Source organism: Trachemys scripta, chromosome 3, assembly GCF_013100865.1.
Source record: "Trachemys scripta elegans isolate TJP31775 chromosome 3, CAS_Tse_1.0, whole genome shotgun sequence".
NCBI classification, from domain to species: Eukaryota; Metazoa; Chordata; order Testudines; family Emydidae; genus Trachemys; species Trachemys scripta.
The window spans coordinates 44365167-44388460 of NC_048300.1; the positions used below are offsets into that span (position 1 = coordinate 44365167).

The window sequence follows — 23294 nt, forward strand, 5'->3', positions numbered from 1 at the left end:
ATTCACATATATGTGCAAAAGAATTATTTGATCTGAATTTGTATTTGTAATTTATCGGGGGGGGGGGAGGAGGGGAATAATCTCATAATTAGAAATTAATCTGGAACATGGTGGTATTAAGATAGGATCCAGTCTAGTGCCCACAGAGGTCAAGGACAGTCTTCTGTTGCCTTTAGCAGTATTTGGATCATACCATTAAGCTACATTTGTTTTGGTTATTGGAAGTCATCCTATTGGATTTACCACTCCTGATCCTCTACTGTATCCAAAAGTCAGTGTCAAAAGCATCTCCTCTTGCCACCTGTGAGACCCTCGCTTGTCCTTCCTGTGACTGCATAGCACAGTTATGCAAGGCCTGGCCCAACTAAAGTGGGCCTTAAAAGATCAAAGTTCAATTTCTGGCTCTGCTCCAAATTCCCATTGTAATGTTGGACAAATCACTTCATCTGCCTGTGCCTCCATTTTCCATTTGTAAAATGGGAATAACAATGCCTTTCCCCCACCCTTCATCTGTTCTGTCTATTTAGATAATTGCCAAATTAAAACCAAGTTTAGTGACCGTTACTGTTACAGCAGGACACACCCTGCCCACCCAAAACCTTAAAAACCATGTAAATAAGAAGTTTAGGGAAAAGACTTGTACATTTCTTGCCACCTTCAAGTTGCCCACAACACTGCTTCAGTAACACACTCCATAACTTCACTTCCATCTCCAACAGTTATCCCAAAGCGATACCTACCCCAGCTCCAGACTTGAACCCTTATACCTTAACAGTGACCTCACCTGTGTTTATATCAATCACATCAACAGACCAGCACATCTGGCCAGCACACATTCCATGCATTTGGGAAGTGTTATCTATCAGCTGTGTTCTTGGGGAACCAGGGCACAGTACCCAGCTTGTCTGACTCACGAAAGACCTTCCCCCCACACCAGCCTCTGCTTGAACCAAAACCAATCAGAAGAAAGACTTATAAAAAGCAATGGAAAGGCCATAGGAGACACACCTAAACCCCTCCAGACAAGGGTGACAGGATTAAGTAAACTCCCGTAGCCTCATCTGCATCGAAGATGGGACAGGGAGGCATCCCCATTAGTATACAGAATGGAGAACAAAGATCCTAAGGCAAGAACCGCATGGAACTCTGGGACCAGAAAAGCAGGGAAGCACTGCATGATGGGGGATCTCTGCTCCAGATGTTAATGAACCTACACCTGCATACACCCAGCTCAGTAGTTGTCAGACCAATTCTAGTAATAAATCCTTTATTGGTATCCAAAATACTGAAGCTGCCTAATTGCATTGTGAGCGCCCTCCAAGGAACACTGCCCATGGTCAGGAATAATCAGTTCCTATTGCCTAGCTTGAACAAAACAACTTTGGTATACTCCCTTGAGCCATCAGTTTACCCACAAACAAATCTAGTGTTCTCCCTTGAACCATTGTTCTTTCCCTACAAAAACTCCTACCCAAGCTCAAGTAAGTGCTCTGATGCCTGGATCCAAAATCTGCATCAGTTCCATTGGGACTTCATCTTCTCCTGACTGATCATGCTGGGGGCTCTGCCTGTCTCCAGCACTCTGGACCCTCAGCTACCACCATCACCACCACCACCACCTGGGAACCCTGATAGATTCAAAATTCACGGAGTGGTGAGAACCCAGCTCTCTCTCTCCAGGTATAGCCTTCTGACCCTGACTTGTGTGAGCAGTTATAGTTTTCTAAACCTGATTTTTATAATAAAATTTAAGTTAGATTCAATATTATAACTGTTTTGTTTGTTTGGCTCCCCTTGTATGGTTATTATCTGGCAATAAATAACTTTCATGGTTAAGCTGATTGCTTCTCTCTCCCCACCTCGTGGGTGTTTTTTGGCTTTCCCATTCGCTCTGCAGCAACGCTCCTCGTACCTAAGCTAAAGATCTCTGCAGCACCCAAAAATCCTGTGAGGTTTGGTCATCAAGTGGGTTACTACCAGAACAATTGTAACGTGAAAGTGGGGATAGAGACATGCTGAACCTGGGGTATATGAGGGTGGCAGCTTGGAAGTGCTGCTCAACCCAGCCTACTGAGTCCAGGGACATATAAGGGGTCAGCTTGGGAGTGCTGATTAACCCAGTCCTCTCAGATGCACTCTATTAATGTGTGTGTTCATCTGATTCTGGGGCTTGAAGAACCCAGCCCTGGGGAACCTAGGTCCTGCAGGGTAGCTCTATTAGGAGGGAACTTGCAGACGGGAGAAGTAGAACTCCATATGAGAACACAAGTGACACAAGCAGTACATTGATAGAAGTACAGAAACCCCGCCGAAGAGTAACCCTAATGAAGGAGCGTACCCCAAAGTAACCGGCAAAGCTGGTAACAGAAGTTATTCTGCCCCAACATTACTGAAGATAAGCAAATAAACTGGTATAATCACCCTGAAAGCCAGTATGGTACAGAGCCTCGGACTGGAGTTTGACCTGAATTCTGTGCCTGCAGTGAGTGACCTTGCATAAATGTTTCTGCTAACGTATTTAAAGCTGGGGGGGGGGGGGGAAGGGGTGTTCAGCAGCTCTTCCCTAACCATCTTGTAGGTTGGGGGTTCATGGTATCAGTTAATCATAAGGATAGGAAACTGCATGGCAATTTATACAGCATTTAGAACAGGGGAGATTTGAACTCCTGGGCTCTTGTTTCCTAGCTCAGGGAGCTTTCTCCTACGTTCCAGGGGTATTGGGTGAGGGAGACAGAGCGCGTCACTCAATTTTTTAGCTTTCCTCAGAAGTAAGTGACTGCAGATCTGCTATGGCATGAATGCTACTGAACTGCAATCTGAACGATTTTGCCTGGCAAAAACTTTGTTGTTACTGTTACAAAGTTATCAGTGTTTTATAGGCAAACATTCCCTATGCATAACTCACATTCTAGGAACCAGCATATGGGGAGCAACAACGTGGCCAAAGAAGAGGGCCCAGAGTGCTTTAGATTTCTTGAAAAAGGGGTACCAAGACACGGAAGACAAGCCAGTGAAAAATTTGCATAGATGGGTGACTTTTACAGGTTTGTTACTATCAGTTCATTTTTCATCAAACTGCCATGAAAAATTCAGATTGTGCTTAAAGCTTTGATTCCATGGGTTGGTTTTTGCCATTTCAATGAAACTTTCACGAAACAAAGATTTAAAGCACCTCTTAAAACTCAGCTCTGTAACACAACCTTAACTATAGTGATGTTACCTCTGCATCATATGCTCTTCAGGGCATGGATTGAGACTTATTATATCCGTATACCATTCAGTTCTGATCTCAGGTGGGGATCTCTAGTCCAAAATAAATCTTGTAAATAATAAACTTAATTCATCCTGGCATGAAACTTCTGAACCGAGACCTAGACCAAAAACTCAAACTCAGCTGTACAATGGAGGGAGGAGAGGCAATAAATGATTATAATTAAAATTTTAGAGAAAATCCCAAAGAAATGTAGAAAGTTAAAAAGAGCACAGCTATCAATAGCTAATGAAAGTAGCTCACCCAGAAAGCTTTTCCCAATACTGCTTTGTCATTTCAGGAACAAAATAAACTTGTGGCACTCAATGTGTAAACCAACAGGAATCACTACAGAAGCACTGAGCAGTAAAGCCTCTAGAAGCATCCCTGAAAATAATCCATCAATCACAGCAGGCAGAGTTTGCAACAAAATGGAAAACTTCTATTTAGCTAGTGGCCTTTGATTTAAAAGACAAACTTGAGGCTTGACCCTGCACAGTTCTGGGCACTTCACAGAAGTGCTGAGTTTCTTCAGCTGGAGCGAGGGCCCAATTCAGCAAAGCAATTAAGCACAGGCTTAAAGAGTCAGTCACTGAAAGCATGTGCTGGAAGTCAAGCACCTACTTCAGCTTTTATTGAATAGGAATGGATTTATGCACTCCTTACATGGTTTGCTTAATTGGGGCCTATGCACCCTGGCTTCAGGTTTCATGAACAGCTGCACAGGGCAGCTGGAAGACACAGAGATGACCAATGATTTCTTCTCCCTGTCCCCTTTCCCCCCCAACAGTTTAAAACAATCAAACAAATAAATCCAGCTGGAATTTTACAGCCAATAGCTAAGTAATTGCAGAGCAAGAAATGGTTTCCCAACAGAGCCCCTATTTAATCACTGCAATAGCCATGGAAAAATGTGTGTATTTAAAGGGCCAGATCCTCAGCTGGTGTAAATCTGTGTAGCTCCACTGACTTTAATGGAGCTATGCCAATTTACCCCACTAGTGGAGCTGGCCCATACAGTGCAGTTCATTAGAGTACCTGAAAACAATTGACAGTATTATTCCTGTTTCATAGATGGGGAAACTGAGGCACGGAGTGGCTGTGGCCAATGTTTTCAAAATTGGGTATCTAAAGTTAAGCCCCTAAATCCATATACAAGCACTCAAATGAGCAGCCTGAATTTCAGAGGTGCTGGGCATCCAATTAAGTAAAATGTGGGTGCTCAGCTGGAGACACTCAGCATCTCACAGGACTGAGCCCGTCATGAGAAATCATTATATTTTCATACAACCTGCAAACAAGCTGAATGAAGCTGATCAGTCTTCCCCTGCCTCCAGGCCTGAGTGGGTAACTGAGATTAAAGAACACTAGAGTGATTATGGTAGTTCAAGATCTGATCCATTAGCTGCTTCAATAGTTCTTATTGTAATTGCGTGACAATTGTCAGAATTATCCTCCCCCCCCATATATAGTAAGGGCTAATCTACACTGGCAATGCTAAAGTATTGCTGCGGCAGTGTTTTAACATGCCTCAAAAAACCCACCTCAACAAGGGGCATAGCTCCCAGCACTGGGGCACTGTTTACACTGGTGCTTTACAGCGCTGAAACGTGCTGCACTGGGGGGGGGTGTTTTTTGAGAAAGTTGCAGCGCTGTTAATTGCCAGTGTAGACAAGCCCTAAGTTAGGGTACCCAAAAAAGGCCAGAGGATCAAATGCACCTCACAGGCCCTAAAGTATAGCTAATAGCTGATCAAATCTAGACTATTATTGCTGGTGACCTTCAAACAAGCAATTTCTAGTCATCCGTCAAGAAAAGGGACCAGGACAAGCAATGTTACAGTGGGCGTGTAAGGATAAGGCCTGTATCCATATTGTAAAGCCTAAGGCCTTCGTCCGCAGCCAAGTTAAAAGAGCAGCGGCCGTTAGCTGAGAAGCAGGAAGTCACATCCTCACATTCCATCTATTTGACATTAAAACAATGTAATATCAGGCTGTTAAGGAGACCCCGTCCTAATAGCACCCACTATCACCAGAGAAAGAAACAGAGCGTAAGATGGTTAAAGAAAACTTAAGTTTGATAGCTTTCTGCCTGGCAAGAAACCACTTATCAATAGTTATGGTTGTGAAATCCTCATTTCTTTATTGTTTTGTCATTATGGTGCTCACTTCCTTACTGTTTGTCTGTATGATCTGTCTGGTTCTTTGAGCGTTTCCGTCTGTTACAGAATTAATTTTGCTCGATGTAAATTAATTAAGGTGGTGGGGTATGATTGGTTAGAGAATTTTGTTAGGATTGGTTAATAAAATGTTAGTAAAATAATAGGTTAAGGTATAGCTAAGCAGGACTCATGTTTCTCTATATAAACTGGGGTCCAAAAGGAAGTTCTTTGGGAACCAGCTCCGGGACACAGCCCCATCAGAGCTACCAGACCGCAACACTCTGCCAATAACACTGTGCAGAAACTGGAGTCCCCCAGATGGACCTGACCCCGACTGGCCAGCAGGGATAAGTTCATCTGTCCTATTGGGAGTAGTGAGCATTGTATGTGTAGCGTGTGAATTCTGGTTTTGGTGATTGGTAATAAACAGAGAATAAGATATTACTGTGTAAGGCTCTTTCACCTGTAAAAGGTCCTGCAAACCTGCAGAAAATTACACTCTGAGCCCTAGGAACAGGGTAAGGGGGGTGCCTTAGAGTGTAAGGTTATGCCTGAGCCCACAGAAGGGTAAGAGTGGGCGCCTAAATTAAGAGGGTTACGCCTTGAGCCCTCAGAACTGGGTAAAGGTGGGTGCCCCTAGAGTGTGAGAGTAACAGAGAATTTTGTGCGGGTAACCGGCTGAGTTCACACTTTTCATTAGTGATGTAAATTTATTTGCAAATCAGATGCAGCCCATTGCTCCCGGCAAGTTGACACCAGGGGTGTCACAAAGTGAGGTCACCTCTGCTCTTAGCTGTGTTCTTCGAAGCTCTATACAGGTTTATTTTATTCCCCATCAATGAAGCTCCTAGCAGACTTTATGAAAAGCCCTTTCAGGAAGGTAATAACGAGAAAAATCAAAGTGCTGCCAGCTTTTATAAAAAAAGATAGAGATAAATGGGTAAATAGAGGAAATGACTGACATTAGACCCTCCCCCACCCTTGTTGCCAGGGGGTTACAGGAATATCCTGATTTTGCTAGATTCTGGTTCAACAAAGACCATCATGTGAGGTCTTAAATGAAAACCAGGGTCACACTGGTTGTTAATACCATTGTGAAGTGTACATACAGTATACGGAAAATATGTTTTTAGATTCTGTATCACAGCAGAGGTGGAGAAACAGGTTTCCTGTCAGATTGTTTATTCACCTGTCTCTCTGTCAGATGAAAGCTAATACAACGGACATCCATCTACATACGAACGTATGGAAGGAATGTGAAGTTAACAGGGCAGTACCACATAGGAAAAGAAGCCATGGGGGAGATGTGGGGTTATGCTGTCTGAGTAGACAGTAAACGGGGGAAGAGGGGAGGGATATAGGTAGGAAGCAAGGAAGACTTCCATCATAATGACCCAGACTGGAAGCACTCACAGAGATGAGTACTGGACCTTCTCAATCGAATCCAGATTCATCCCAGAACTGCCATCAGTCTCAATTGCAAACTGTACTCAGGCCAGGCATTTATGATTACAGTCACAGTGAAGTACAGGAGAGAGAAACTATGGGTCAGATCTTTAGCTGATGACTTCAACAGAGCTATGTCAGTTTACACCAGCTGAGGATCTGTATATACCTGTCCAGGAAAAGAATTAGATTATCTCAGAGCCTCAGGAATGTAAGAGAACCAAACCAATCTGCAGGCAGGCAGATGCCACTTACCCACTTAGAGGTCTTGTTTTCCTAATTTCAAAGAACTGAGTTCCTGTGTGATTGTATCTGGATTTTGTCATTTAAAGTAAAGTAACTTTAAGAAAGACTCAGACAACAAAACAATAAAGCTCACCAAGGTGATGGAAAGTCTCTTCTCACTCTCAAATCGTAATTTCCGCTGAAAGCATAAAGCAGGTACTAAAAAGCCACCGCATCTCATGGCAGAAATTAAATCCTATATATGTGAAATAAAACTGAATTCTATTTTCTCAACTGTGAGGAGACGCAAGTGAAAGAGGTTGTTAAATCTGATCCAAATATTAAATGCTGCAAGAGATAATTATTAATTTTCTTTCCATCTCAGATCTCTCTCCTGTTAGTATGGGGAAGGAAAGAATCACAATGGAAAAGAGAAGTAAAGTTTATAAATCTATCTAGAACAGCCCACCTCATTCATTGTTAAAGAATGCTCATAACCTCCCCTTCATGCAAAAAGAATTGTGCTATTCATGTAGGTTTCCCTATAGGCAACATGTGGCTGATAATTTCCAAATATAAACAGATGCAAGTCATTCTCCCTGACAGCAAGACAGTGAGAACATCTGTTAACAATACGCGGTGAGGAATGAGCCACAAGCTCATAGCACACAGAACGCTAGTGGAAAAACAAAATGTCAGGACCATTTCACTGAATGTGCCTCTGATTCTCAGCACCAGTGGTGTGAATTTTCAGAACAACTGAGCACCCGCAGCTGCCACTGACTTCAGCTGGAGTTTTGGATGCTCAGCACTTATGAAAATCAGGCCCTACAGACAAAACAGAGCCTGAAGTCTGAGCTGGGTTGCCCTTACTTGGAGCATTCTGAGTGAAACAGAGGGGCATGATAGCCCTCCATGAGAAATCAAATCCCTGCATTTGAAACCCAGCAGATTTTGAAGCCTGTTTAGGTCTGGATCCAAACTTTGAGTTCTCTAGGCCATCTCTAGCACCTACCAAGTAGAGTGGTGTCTACTTCGTAAATTTAAAAATCCCACATATGCATTTCATAGTGTGACAGAGCCTCCTGTCTGCATCACACCGTTCCTCCCTTTAATGCCTATTAACAGAGCTCACTGTGTCTGAGTAGCAATCATGCACCAAGGAGTAAAGAAATTCCAGGTCCAAACCTAGCCCAAATTATGTGCTCTCTAAACAACAGGTTAGCCATGCTTCTCCCGCTCAGGTTCAGCTGCTGCTGTAACTTCTGCTAGTGCTTTGATCTTTATCGCTGCTCTGCCTGGCCTACCAAACTTCCTGCTATCTTTGGATACTCTTCCAACTACCTGTTTTCCCTCCAAATGCTCACCAGCCCCTCATGTGCCTTTGTTTCAATCTCCACTGCTTTTCCATCTAATAAAGACCCCCACAAAAAGTTACAAGAGGGCAGAAATAACTGGCAAATGGTGCAAGATGAAAGAGGCTAATTCAATATTTACTCCTGAGGGCATTCTGCACCAAAAAATTTAAAATGCTGCGCACAATATTTTAAAATTCTGCACATTTTATTTGTCAAATAAATGTGGAGGCTCCAGCATGGCATTGGGGAGCACAGGCCACTGGCTGCACAGAGGTGGGAGATCACTGTACAACTTCCCCCTCCCCCTCCAGGATACGGACTCAGCAGTGAGGCTTCACCCAACCCCAACACAGCACAAGGACCGGACCTGCCCCCAAAACATCCAAGGGCCCTATCCCTCCATGCCAAGTGCACCAGGTGTGGGCAGGCAGGCTCAGCAATGCAGGATCCAAGAGTAGAGGGCTTAGTGTGGGGGCATCCAGATGTGGGTTGAAAGGGCTCTGTGTGGGGCAATCTGGGTGTGGGGGGCTTAAAAAGGTGTGTGGGGGGTCCAGATGCTGGGGCAGTGAGGCTCTGGGTTGGTGATCCAAGTGCAGCTGCTTGGGGCTCAGTAGGGTGCTGATCTGGGTGTGGGTGGCTTGTTGGGGTGGTCTAGGTGCAGGGGGAGTGGGGCTCATCGGGGGGGTTCTGGGTGCAGGGGGGGTGAGGCTCGGCGGGAGGGTCTGGGTATGAGGGGGTCTGGATGAATGGGGGTTGGGCGGATGGGGGAGCAGCTCCCCGTACAGGGATCCCTCCCCCCGCAGCTGAGGAGTGATAAGTGCAGGAAGCGCGGCACGGTGGGAGCAGTTTGTAGAGCTTCCTACAGCTGGGGCAGATATCTGGGGGTGGGTCTGATACGGCCCCAGATGCCGTGCCGAGGAAGAGGAAGTCCCGTCCTCCCCTGCCTATCCGGGACTAACAGCTGAGCTCGGCACAGGGCAGGAGCCACCAGCCGGATCTTTGCCAGTCCTGCCTCCTGCCCCAAGGTAATTTACCTCTCTGCCAGCTGCCCTGAGCACCCAAAACATACTGCTGGGGGTCGCATGACCGCTCTTGTGGCTTCTCTTTGCTTCTCCATCAGAAAGTCAATTTTCTGTTGAAGCAAAGAAATCTGCGGGGGACAAATTCTATGCATGCGCAGTGGCACAGAATTCCCCAGGAGTAAATATTCTGGCCAGTGACTGCTCATTCCATCACCCTGCCCATGTGCCATGGAAACACAATCAATGTTCAGTGGTGGGGAGAGAAGGGGAAGAAATGCATGTAAGGTTCTGATTAAATCCATAAAAGCCAAGAAACTGAGAAGTGGCTCTCCCCTAAGCATCAAGCTCTACCCCAGGGCATGCTCACAGACGTGCAGGCCTCACTCGGGGGGAGGGGGGGCGCTGGTTTGGAGAGGTCAGGACCAGGTCTCCATCTCCATTCCCGGCACTTTGCTTCCCCGTGGGGAGAGCAGCAGCAGCAAAAGTCCCCAAGCAGAAATGCAGCAGGGGACTCTGTCTGTGTGTTTTGCTTGAGCAGTGGCTCAAGTTGAGGGGAGAAGGAAGCCACTTGTATGCCCTTCTGGAGTCCACTCTCAGGTAGCTGAGCAAGTGCAGCCCACCTCCTGGCCCAGGGGCAGCCGAATCCCTCCCTCAGTGAAAAGCGTTAGCTGTGGCTGAGAAGGTGAGGGTCAGATTCAGCCTGGAGGGGAAAAACGCTGTAATCACAGGCCGCAGCTAGATTGGGAAAGGGGTGGATAGTGGCAATGCAAACTGAAAGTGAGCTATCAGGAGAGGCTGGAATATATTACTCCAGGCGCCGTGAATGCTGATCATTTTGAAATTGACTTAGGAGGTTGTTCTGAACATTCCTATTCATCTATTGAGTTGGCACTTCAGTTAAATTCTGCTCAGTGTCACTAAGAGCTAATTGTGTTGCCCTGAAGACCAGAATGAGGATTTCGACACTTAGGTGGTGTCACAAATCTCCACAAGTGCTGACAGAGTGGGAGTTTTTTCCCTCCTGAATTATCCTCTCCCTTTGCGGTAGCCTCGTGTTTCAGTAAGTTACCCTGTGGGTTCAATGCAGAGTGTAATGACTCTGCCACCCACCCTAGGGCCAAACTCAAGAAGGATACTGCAGCATCTTCATGTAATTCTGTATTGCTTGAAGCCATTCTGGGATAGACATGGAGAGCCTGTAGTTTGGCACTGGCGGCACTGAAGGCTGAAAACAAAAAGGATAAAAAGATGATATTGGTTATTGCTTCCAGGACAGCAGCTAGAACAATTCGGCTCTCAAGGCTGGTGCTTAAAGGGATACAATTCAGAGTTTAGCGCCCGAGAGTGAAAACCCCATATGAAAGCAATCAGCCCCATGTAAATAGTGCAGATTCTGATCTCGGTTACAACAATGTGAACTATACGTTCACTGGAGTTACCCTGCATCTTCTCCGGTGGGACCACTGGCATGAGGAAGGGGCAGCCTTTAAATATCATCCTAGACTGAGAGATCCTGGCAGAGAAACCAAAAGCGTTTGCGTTTTAAAACTAGAAAAACCAATTTCACTCAGATTAATGGAATCCCAATGCTGGATTTGTTCCGGACTCTTTAGAGTATTAACTTCAATTTTAATCTCTGGTTTTATCTATCTTGAGAGAGAGAGAGAGAGAGAGAGAGCGCGATGAATGGAGACAAAGAGCAACTTTGACAATACAAATTTTTCCATCTGCTAGTGGTCAGGGCTCGTTAACAGAGTGCAGCACTGGACCCTAAGTCTGCTGGTAGCGACAAAGCTCAAGGATTCATCAGGCAGTCCCAGCTCAGCTTTTGCCGTACTGTCCTGTCACATTATAATGGTCATGGGGGAAAGGGGAAGGGGCTAATTAGCTGCCTTCCCTGCTGAGGCTGTGGGGCTAGGGCTCAGGTGACAGCTTGAAGATCAGTTGGGGCCAGATTTTTTAAGTCAATGGGAGTTAGGAGCTTTTTGTAAATTCCACTGGGCACCTAAATACCTTTAAAAATCTGTCCTCCAATTCATGAGAGACTCCCAGACAGACAGCCTGTGCAGTGCAATCCTGTAAGCGCTGGGTTAAAGGACATAATTGATATGTTCAGATTGTGTTAACTAGTTTTTATTTTGAAGAAATAACTGAAGCCATGAAGAAAGGGACTGGCATCCCGTGGCTGGAGAGTGTTCTTTGGTCTGAGGGCTGGTCAAAGAGCTCACTAGTTTACAATGACCTAATCCCGACCCAAGACTTTGAGGTGCCAATTGATCTCAACCCCAACTAGTTTTCAGTGGGAATTTGGGACATTCAGTGGTTCACAGGAAGGACTCAGGCATTTACCGGTTCAAGCCTTTTTGGACAGGACCATCTTCAAGGTCAGTTCTAACTCCATGCCTGTTTAAAGCCAATTTCACCAAATCAAACAAACAATGTTGCATCACTGCCTTGAGGAGACACATCTCAGTCTCTGCCCATCACTGCCAGTCTAGAACTTCCCCAAGATATTTACTAAAGCTCCTTCTGTGCCAGCATTATAGGGCTCATTGTTTTACCCAGCATTCTTCATCCTTTTGTATGAGTGATTAATGACTTAACATGACACAATAAATAAATAAATAAATAAATAAAAGACGTAACTTCACTAACCACTGCAGAAGGCAGTAGCCAGACACCACTGTCCCTGCATTACAGACATACCAATTTGTTAAGTATAAAGCACTTGTATTAGGGAACCAAGTTCAGGAGGAGCTGTTTATTTAAAATACTAGGCCAAACTTTTCAAAAGTGTCTAGCAATTTTGAGGACTCCATTTTTGGGTGCCTGCTTGAGACACCTTAAAGGGGCCTGGTTTTCAAAGAGTGGGCAATCAACACTTCCTGGGGAAAAAAGGGTCTCTTTAAAGTATCACAGACTGGGCACCAAAAAATCACCACAGGTTTTGAATATGTAGGTCTTAGGGCCCAATTCTACCATCAGAAACATGATACAATTCCATTGGAGAAACAAGTGATGAATGCATGGATTGCAGTCCTTTGGGAACTGCACCCATGTATTTGAAGGCAGAATTGGCCTTAAGAATTACCTCCCCATACCTTGTGATGGTAGAATAGTTTCAGATTGTTTCCCAAACTCCTGAATATTTCCTGCAAATCCCTTCAGTAAACTACTATCCCGCAGCTGTACCCAATTCCGATTGCCTAATACATTTGAACTCCAATTTATCATTTTAAATTAGTTTGAATGCTGTACTGAACAAGTAACAACTGCAATCATTATAAGCCTAATTTCAAGTAGACAATGTGTATTTGTAATAATGATATTAACACAGACTGAACAATTCACACATCCATGGGTTGGGTAGCAGGACAGCAATGTTCAGAAAGAGTGGGTGAAATCTTGACACTGTTCATGACAATGGGGGGAGGGATAGCTCAGTGTTTGAGCATTGGCCTGCTAAACCCAGGGTTGTGAGTTCAATCCTTGAGGGGGCCATTTAGGGATTGGGGCAAAAATCTGTCTGGGGATTGATCCTGCTTCAAGCAGGGAGTTGGACTAGATAACCTCCTGAGGTCCCTTCCAACCCTGATATTCTATGATAATAGCAAAACTCCTACTAGTTTCAATAGGTCCTTTCACCCAAGGTGTTTAGAAGACTCAGACAGGTTAGGCCCAAACTATAGGTTTTAGACAATTGCTACTAGCAGCCAGATGCGCAATTTATTTTTTTTCTTTGAAAAAGGACCAAACAAAACACACATATACACACTATCCTCCAATATCAGCGACATGGAAAAATAAAGTATGGGAAATCCTTTCAATGGAAAATATGACAGCCTAGGATCAAGACATTTATAATGTATGGTTACCATTTTGGGAGTTTGAACAAAAAACAAAAAAAACCAAAAACCCCAAACAATAAGACATTGACCAAACACAAATGTGTCTTTTAATGGTAACAAACACAGGTTATGAACCAGATTTGTTAACACTTGTATGGAAAGTTCATGTCTGTTAATAAGTTTTTTTTTTTTTAAATAGCTTTTAGGGGAAAAAAATATTTGTCAGCATCAACATGGGTAGTGTAAAAAGACTCATTCAGTATTATAGTAACACTATGTTAAACAGAGTGATCTGATTATTATATCAATCTATAAGGTCTTTCTCTAAACAAAAGCTCACTGTTATGATTATTATTTTGTCTCTGATATTTACATGGCAAGGATCTGTAAACCTGTTAGAACCTCCTAAATAAATTAATAGTTAAACAAAGAAATGTTTTGTGTCTGCCGGCAAAATATTCCCCTTTACTTCTTGCAACCCAACCATTGGGACACTGCTGCTGCCCATAGACCAGAAACTGCAGGAACTGCACACAGAGTAAAAATGGTGAAAAATAACATGGATTGTTTCAAATAATTTCATTGAGTCATTTATGCTGCTGTAAACTTAAGAGTAAAATCACCCCTTTCTTTTTTACGTTACACAGACACGCCCACACTTTGGGTGGGCTATTCAAAAGCACTCAGTTAGCCGTATTCTACTCCCAATTTGAAAACTCCCATTGACTTCCAGAGAAGCCGACTCAGGCCAACACCAAGCACTCCAACCCTTTATGTTTGTAAAGCACCTAATAGAGACCCCAATCCCGATTGGGGCGCTTGGATGCTACCACCCTATAAATAATCAATAATCTCACAGTGTCCCATTAGGAATGACTAGATACTGAAGTTTTGTATGTATATGAAGTCAGAGAATGCAGTTTAAAATGATTTTTATCTTTTTTTAATCATGTGAGGCGTACACAGGCTCTCACAGACAGACACTACATGGCTCAGGAAAGGTCAGATTTGCAAGACTGTTATGCTTGAAGCCATTCCACTATCAATTATGTTAAAACATTAAGGATGGGTCTGCCTGGAATCCAGGAAGGCCAGCCAGGGAACCCTGCTGTGTCTCAGAACCACACAGCAGACAATCTTCCCCCAAAGTAGCAACCAAGGACCTGATCCTGCAAGGTACTGAGCACCTTCAACTTTCACTGACTTCAGTGGGAGCTGAAGATGTTCAGCATTTCACAGGCGGTGCTCAGCACCCTGTAGGATTGGGCAGCAAGGGGAAAACAGACGTTTGTTTTCTGTGGAGCTCTCCATGCTCCAGCCGGCACTTTCCAAGTGCTTACAGCTCAAGCCCTGCAAGAATACTTTCAAACCTTGTGTGCTCAAACACACAGGGAACCTACAGGCAGTGCCAGAGTGAGAGAGAGAGAGGAAGGTGGCTGTGGAGGCACTATGCCTATGGGTAATGACTTCAGGACACTGGGCAGCGAGCGCTTCTTTGCAAGTAGCTCTACAGGCACCATCCAGTGAGACCGGGTCCTCACCAAGACACACATCTCTGAGGCTACTAGTGCTGACGGCAGTGCTGGCTGGCCTCCCCCAATTCTGCTCCCAAAGCACAAGCCACCTGCTACAGCTACAGCCCGCTCAACCTCTTCCTCCCAATGCTCAGACCCAGATTTGGCCCTTCATGCCATGACAGAATTCTGTTCACGCATTCAAGGATAATATTTGTTGGATGTGATACACCAGGCAAAGCAAGCACCTCAGGTTGAAAGCCTCTTACAATAAAGCCTGGAAGCAAAACAGATTAGTAGAAGTTAAATAGCTTAACTCCAGACAGGCCACTCTTCAACTTTCTTCTCAGTCCCCAAAACTGCTAGGGAAAGACTGTTAACTAGAGCAAACAAGAGAACATGGATGCCCAGGACAGGTAACACTGAGACAAATATAGGTCTGAAAACCAATATAATGCAAGAGAAATCTATGGGCCAGCCTCTCCAGTCTGTTAGGGCAAACCCTGCTGAGAATTCACCTTCTTCACTACCAGAAGAGTGATAGAAGCAGCTTTATGAGTCACCCTCCTATTCCAGCAGAAAGAGAAGGAAGGGGCATGTTGGAGAATGGGGCAGGGAAAAGGGGTAGGGTTGCCAGGCGTCCAGTTTTCGATTGGAAAGCCCAGCTGAAAAGGGACCCTGGTGGCTCCGGTCAGCACTGCTGACCGAGCCATTAAAAGTACGGTCAGTAGCACAGCAGGGCTAAAGCAGGCTTCCTACCTGCCTGGCTCCCTGCCTGCCCTGGGTCCACGCAGCTCCTGGAAGCAGATGGCATGTCCGAGGCTCCTAGGTGCAGGGGCCACCATGGAGGCACTGAGCACTGCCACTGTCCCAAGTGCCAGCTCCATGGCTCGCATTGGCCGGGTACCGCAGCCAATGGGAGCTGCAGGGGTGGCGCCTGCAGATGGGGACAGCGCCTGCAGATGGGGGCAGCGCGCAGAGTCCCCCTGGCCACCTCTGTGTCTAGGAGCCAGAGGGACATGTCACCGCTTCCGGGAGCCTCCTGAGGTAGACACAGCTGGGAGCCCACACCCCAAACCCCTTTCTGTACTCCAACCCCCTTTCCCAGCCCTGAGCCCTCTCCTGCACCCAAACTCCCTCCCAGAGCCAACACCCCACACCCTCTCCCGCACTCCAACCCCCTGCCCCAACCCCAAGCCTCTTTCTGAAACCAAAATAGCTCCCAGAGCCCACACCCTCTCCTGTGCCTCAACCCCCCACCCCAGCCTGGAGCCCCCTCCTGCTGCTTCAGGCTTCCCGCGAATCAAATGTTCGCCGGAAGCAGGGGAGGAGGAGGGGCAAGGGGAGGGGGCGGAGTTGGGGTGGGGCCAGGAAGGGGCGGGGCTGGGGCAAGAGGGCAGGGAAGGGGCGGAGTCAGGGCCCATGGAGTGTCCTCTTTTTGGACACTTAAAATATGGTAACCCTAATCTTGACAGAGCTGTCAGACCAAAGGTCCTATGTCTCCTCAGGAAATTTCAGTTTCAGAAACCCATTAGTCTTCTTCTCCTGTGCTGTCCCCACTGAGGAGTCTCTCTTCTCCTTACCACATGCAGGAAGTGAAGTGACATGGACCCTACTTTCTGAAGCACCATTTGCTGCTCTCATTTGAATACCAAGGGAACACATACAGTTTGTCTTCAGTGGCACTGACTGTCAGTGGATAGCTACTCACTACTCCCTGCAGAACATCACCTATAGAGGAGTGTATCACAAGTAGAAATAGCCTGTGGAAACCTCCCTCCAAATAATAATAATAATAATACAGTTCTCTATAGTGTAGTTCACGTCATCTGTGTACTTACTCAGAGACAGAGACTTTGAGTAAAATACATAGGGCCAAATTATTCTTTGGAATAACTCTACTGATCACTACACTTATGCTAGGGATGAATTTGGCCCATGGAATCCAAGTGAACTTCTGAAATTTATATCTGAGGACTGTCTTATAAACAAAGAACTCCAAAAGCTAAAAATCTCAATTTGCTTTATTATTTTTTTAATACCTTGAGTAGCACTAGCTGGATAAGATCATTTTAAACTAACATCTTTTAGCACAGCATTTCCTCAAACTGGGGTCTGCGAGGGTACTCCAGGGGGTCCTCTGGCCCTGCTGATCAACTCTTCCCCCTTCCTCCCAGTGCCGCCTGCATGCCAGGGAACAGCTGTTCCGCAGTGTGCAGGAAGAGTTGAGGGAGGGAGGGAGGGAGGAGGAGAAGTTGATCAGTGGGGCCTGCAGACCCCCAGAAGTACACTTGGTTCCCGGCATGCAGGAGGTGCTGGGAGGGAGGGAAGGAGAGGAGCGGGGATGGGGTGAGCTCAGGGGAGGGGGCAGAAAGAGGCGGGGAAGAGGGAGGGCAGGGATGGGGTGGGGCCTTGGGGAAAGGGATGGCATAGGGGCAGGGCTTGGGGCTGAGCGGGATGCTTGGGGGTCCACAAAATTTTCTAAATCAAAATGGGGGGCCTCAGGTTGCTAAAGTTTGAGGACCGCTGTTTTAGCACATTTACAGCTAGGCTAAGCAACTAGGGGTAAATTCCAAGCCTCCAACCTGCATTTTTCCATTCAGTTTACACCTAGAGTTGGCAACTACTCCAGACAAAGGTGCTAAGATCAGTCCTCCCACAATTCTACCTGCTCATTCCATACAAACAATGCATGAAATGCTAATACAGCAAAGTTTTAACCTCCCATTTAAAAGCGAAGCGTGGCTCTGTGTCAATACTATGCCCTCAAAAACAGAGCACTCCAGTCATAGCCACATGTCCCAACAGATGCAAGACATCTGCAGGAGTTTGTAATGGGATAACTGAACAGCTGAAGGAGCACAGAATGGAAGGAAACATGAACCCAGCCATTCATGAATTATAAAGCGAATGACAGATTAACAGAGACATACGACAAAGGGGCAGATTCTGATCTCATACCAATGTTATTCAAGAATAATTCCATTGAAGTCAATGGGGCTACCCCAGTATAAGATATGGGTGAGATCAAAGTCAGGTCCAAAGTCTGTATTAAAGCCCACACAGAGAGGAGGGATTGTCTTGAGGCTAGTACTTTTCACAGGACCAGGTTTCAAGCAATATGGAGTCTATTGCTAGCCCTGCCACAGGCTTCCTACATGACCTTGTGCAAGTCACTTAATGCCTCTGCAACTCAGTCTCTGCTGCGTAATACTTACTGACCCTAGGGCCTGATTCCGTGCCCTCCCTCTGTATGTACTCCCATTATTACTCAGCAGAGTGGAGCCATCAGCAAGACTGTTGGGAGGCTTCATTCATTAGCGTTTGCAAGACACTTTGAGAGGCAAGGCTAGCTGGCACTATAGCAAAAGTACTAGCTAAAGGACCAGTACAATTTACTAGCGTAAATACTGATAATAAACTGAAGATGGGGGCAGGGTGGGAACGGGGATAATCCTGAAGATGCTGGCATTTCCAAACCGACAGCTCAATCAGTGTTTTAGGGAGACGTCTTCATTTCCAGAGAATCCGGTGTTGGGAGGGAAAGGGAGAAAAATCAGCCTTGTGTTTCTGTAATTTACATCTGTCCCACTAACAGCAGCCCAACAGACAAACTCAGAAGCTGCTTACTGCTCTACACTAAGAGGTAGTGAGTCTAATGCTAAGATGGATTAGTTCAGTCAAATGCAACTTTCTGGAAAGGGAGGAAAACTCATTGCCCATCACTGGGAATTAAAATGATTCAGAATCCAAATTGAACTCATCAAATTCACGCAAGTAGCTATGTGAATAGAAATCAGGTTCAGCTTTTAGTTACTGCAAATATAAAAGAGACTAAGATTCACTTTTTAGAAGGAAGGTGCAAGGTAGTGGACTCTCTTACCAGCTTGAGCAAGATCAGTGCTACACCAGTGACTACTTTAGGCCCTGGCCTCCAGGCAGGAGTTATTGGTTAACTAGACACTTAGGCAAAATATCAAAATAAATAAGTTCTTCTGCCCCACACGGGCTACAGCTCCCAAAGACTTTTCTCTCACCTCTCTCAGCCAGTGCCCTGACCTAGGGACTCCTATAGGAGCCTTTCTATGCCCTACAATTCTCTCCTTCCCCAGCCCATTTACCTAGGCGCCATCCAAGAACTGGGGCTCCATTTTCTATTCTTTGTAGTTCACCAGCCCAACTGAGCATTTGTGGGCCTCTATAAGGACCAGATGCTCTTCAGGCAATCACTTGTCCCCTGGGATCAGCTGGGAGGCAGCTAACTAGTCACAGGTGGGACTGGGCCCATTTCCCCTTAAAGGCGCCAGCCACCCAGTGCCAGGAGGTCTCCTGTTGCACCATAGTGGAAGGAGAATGAAGCACTAGGAGATGGTAATTCTTCTCCCACTGATCAGGAATTAGTAGCCTGACCTTTCAGAAACAGAACACATGAAACTATCAGCTGTCTAGTTTGACAGGTATCAAGTGTTATCTCTACACTATTGCGGGGCTCCCACATACATAACATGGAATGGGGATTCAACTCTGAAGATACTGAAATATAGTGCAAAGAAGGAAATCACCACCAGTGCTCCCCAGCATTCAGCTATATCAGGTGGCCTTCAGCATGCTGGTGTACTTGGAATGCTTCTGCTCGTTCACCAGTTGCTTCATCAATCACCACAGACATTCCAAGTGTAAGTCATATGATGCAGCAAACCCTTTGGGACTGGAAAGCAAGGGGAGAGAATCAAGTCCAGTATGTACTTTGCTATCTTCTAATAGCAACTAGAGATGCTGATCAACGGTGAAGTCATCAATGGAACTCTGACCTTTCAATCCTTTCTACCCGGGAGGAAATCTACAGGTACAAGGTGGCCTACACACCTTGTCTAGCCCTCTGTACTCTGAACGGACAAAGTGTGCGTGTCTTACAGTCTACACACCACTACCATTATCGCCCACACAAACCAGATTAAAAATAAAGTGTTTCAAGTCAGCTAAAGGGTCCACAAGAGCGTCTAAATCTAAAGACAATCACCAGGAAGAGTGTTGCCAGATACACAAAGAGCAGAACCTGCTAGAAAAGACATTAGTACCTGATGCATTGTACAAGATCCCAAATCCAATCTCTTCCTAACACAAATTGACTATGGCTGAGCTAAAAGATGCCACAAAACATGATGCAAAGAAAAACTCCATGAGCCTGTGAGTAGCATAGTAAAGTGTCAGCAGCCAAGCAGCTATGATGTTATCATTAGTACCATAGTTTACAATATTGCACTCCTAAGCAGGAGTAGATCATATTCCAGGACAAGACCTGGTCCACACTATTATATTAACAGGGGAGAGGAAAATCAAAGAAATAAGCAGCAGGAACTACACTAGGAACCCAACTGTTGCTGACTGTGATGGTAAATACATTGTGATTGTCAGCTCCCCCCGTCATCCCCTCTCAGTCTGTATTGGAAACACTTTAGCCATTGGTTTAGAAAGCTTGATCCGTTTCCATGTCATTAATGAAAGCATGACAAGTGCTTCATTCCACCAGGTGCAGATGGACCCTTCATCTAACAACATTTCATCTTAGCTATTTCCTATAAGACCCAGGAACTGCCGTAGCAGCAAAGACCAATGGACCACATGCAATAGCATTTACCTCTGTCCAGGACATACCTGACACTTCAGAGGAAGCATGACATGCTGAAGTCAAACGTTCCCACTTCACATGGATCTTAACTGTCATTTGAGAAACACCTCCACAGGGAAGACTTGGCTAAGGGACACTCAGTCACTTACCTTTCCAACTTCCATATTAGTTACTTTGCTAGGCCCAACTCTACACACCCTTGCAGTAAAGCTCTCCAAGGAGCAGGGAAGAGAATTCAAGAACTCCATTTGATTCAGCCAGTTCGTCTTGTAGGGTTTCCGCTCCATGCTCCTACCAGGGGCAGGGCTTTACAGCCTTAAAGGGAGCAGAGTGTGGGCCTCCAAACTCCAAGAGAACCTGACGCTCCACAGGGAAGGGATGTTCCAGACGAGTGGATCCTTTGGGATGGGCTGCTATGGGTTCTCCACGCTGCACCTGAGCTCTACGCCCTCCAAGTAGGGGAGGTGACATGGTGATCAGGACTGCTGACTTTCTGGAGGAAATAACTCCTGTATTTGAGCCTGAGGGGAAGAATCCTGGAGAGTGACTGCTCCTGGTTGCCAGAGGCAGTGCCACAGCTGTGCGGTGTTCAGACAGAGAGGCTCCTGCAAGCTCAAGGGAAGGGGAAAAAAGCTGGAAACTTAGGCCCAGATCCACAAAGGAACTTAAATCCAGATTTAGGCATCACTGCAATCCACAAAATCCCCACTCAGCTGCTGCCTAACCCTGTAGGTGCCTAAGCTCACTCAGCGCCTACATTTTTGCTGCAGAAGTTCCTTGGGCGCCTATATTTCTGCCTCTGGGCATGTGCACTTCTGCCTTGCTTTAAGCATCCTTACTTCTAGGTCCCAGAGCGATCCACAAACTGGGGGAAGATAGGCACTCCTCCTCTTATCTTGCCTGTGGGGCTCCATCCAGTAGGCATGCTCTGAGTATACCTAACTCCACACAAAATGCCTAACTCCACAAGGCAGCCTCCCTTATACTCTTTCTGCCAAAGGTTAGGTTACTTCTCTGGGATATGGGAGACCCTGATTCAATTCCCTCTTTGCTTGATAAGGCATTTGAATAGTGATCCCCCACCTCTCAAGTGCCCCAACTACTCAGCTAAGGAGTGAGAATCACTGTCTCTCTGGCCTAATTAATTATTCAACTTCAACAGAAGAGACAGAGGAAGTCCCACATCACAATATCCCGTAGTCCGATGGCTGAGGCCCTCTCCTGAGAGGTGGGGAACCCTTGTCCAAATCCCTTCTCATCAAGTAGAACAGGGGTGGCCAACCTGTGGCTCTGGAGCCACATGCGGCTCTTCAGAGGTTAATATGTGGCTCCTTGCATAGGTGATGACTCCAAGGCTGGAGCTACAGATGCTAACTTTCCAATGTGCTGTGGGGTGCACACTGCTCAACCCCGTGCTCTGCCCCAGTTCCTTTCACCACTCCACCCCTTCCCCCAAAACCCCTCCCCCCTCCCCACCAGAGTCTCCTGCACATTGCAAAACAGCTGATTGCAAGAGGCGTGGGAAGGGAGGAGGAGGCGCTGATTGGAGGGGCTGCCAGTGGGCGGGAGGCGCTTGGAGTTGGAGGGGGGCTGCTGACATATTACTGTGGCTCTTTGGCAATGTTCCTTGGTAAATTCTGGCTCCTTCTCAGGCTCAGGTTGGCCATCCCTGAAGTAGAAGGTGGAACTGAACGGGTGTCTCCCACATCCTGGGGGAATACCCTAACTACTGGGCTAAGAGTTATAGAAGAAGTCATGATCCTCCTCCTCCTCCTCCTCCTCCTCCCCATCCCAATGGTCCATTGTGTGGCACTAGGCAAGTGCCTAATTCATTCTTAAACAGCTTAGGCACCTAAGCCACCTGACTCCGGGAGAGGAGTTCCCAGTTGTGAACCACAAGCAGAGATGGGCACATCCCTGCAGCCCAGACTTAGGTGCTGAACTCTGTCAGAAGGGTGGGGCTTAGCCCTCTCCCCCTTCTTGGCATCTCCCCACCTAGCATATTGGCTTTTATAGGGAGCCTAGGCACCGAACTCAGGCTTTGTGGATCCCAAAGTTGTTCCAATGATTTTCTAGGTGCCTAAAAGTTAGGCATTGCAGTGCCTAAGTCCCTTTATGGATCTGGGCCAAGTCTCTTCTCCTCCTTCCATGTGTTTGCTCTCTTCTGTGTCACAGAGCAGAGAGAAGCACAGGGTTCCTAGTTACTAACCTAGGCAAAGAACAGGGATATAACTAGCCATCTGAAGTTCATACACATACTACATTTATCAAACCAATCCCCCCTGCCCACCCCAGTCTTCTTTCCCAGCAGTTTTTACTCCTGATCTACACTAGCGTATGTGGGAAGAGAATCAAAACCATAATCTCTGAGGGTGGACGGATCATTAAATACAGTATAATTACTAATGCAGCAGCAGAGAGACAAGCAGAGTGTGATGAAAAGCCAAACAAACCTGCTAGTCTCAGTAGGAAATGTTGCCAGCAGAAATGTTAAACTGTACACCATGGCGTACATGCCCTATGTCCACCTACCCCCAGGTCAGTCTTTCATTAAACTAACATGTTAATGCAAAAGCTACATGCGAAGTATCTATTCCTCACCAAGGGTTTTTCAGTCTTGCATTCATAAATCAGTACAGATATAAGGGGCCGGGGGAGGAAAGAGATGGGCTCCAGCTGTGAAGTCCAGTCCCCGACCTAAACTTTCCCAAAGTCTCATATACACACATTCTAGGTGAAATCTTGGCCCCACTGAAATCTGTGAACGCAATGGGGCCAGGATTTCACCCTCTTTATTAAGAGAATGTCAAGGTTGTGTAATTATTAGTATTCCTGTTTATT

The 23294-nt window shown here is 46.0% G+C and overlaps 1 protein-coding gene across 1 annotated transcript in view; it reads right to left on the reverse strand.

Annotated features, from left to right (window-relative positions):
* VASH2 (vasohibin 2) overlaps nucleotides 1–23294 on the reverse strand; it is a 58747-nt gene that overhangs the window by 32378 nt on the left and 3075 nt on the right. Inside the window, exons 3-4 of the mRNA XM_034764585.1 lie at nucleotides 10599–10687; nucleotides 7113–7169 (exon numbers count right to left, since the gene is read on the reverse strand). Of these exons, the coding sequence (XP_034620476.1) occupies nucleotides 7113–7169; nucleotides 10599–10687 (146 nt within the window). The remainder of the gene's footprint in view (nucleotides 1–7112; nucleotides 7170–10598; nucleotides 10688–23294) is intronic.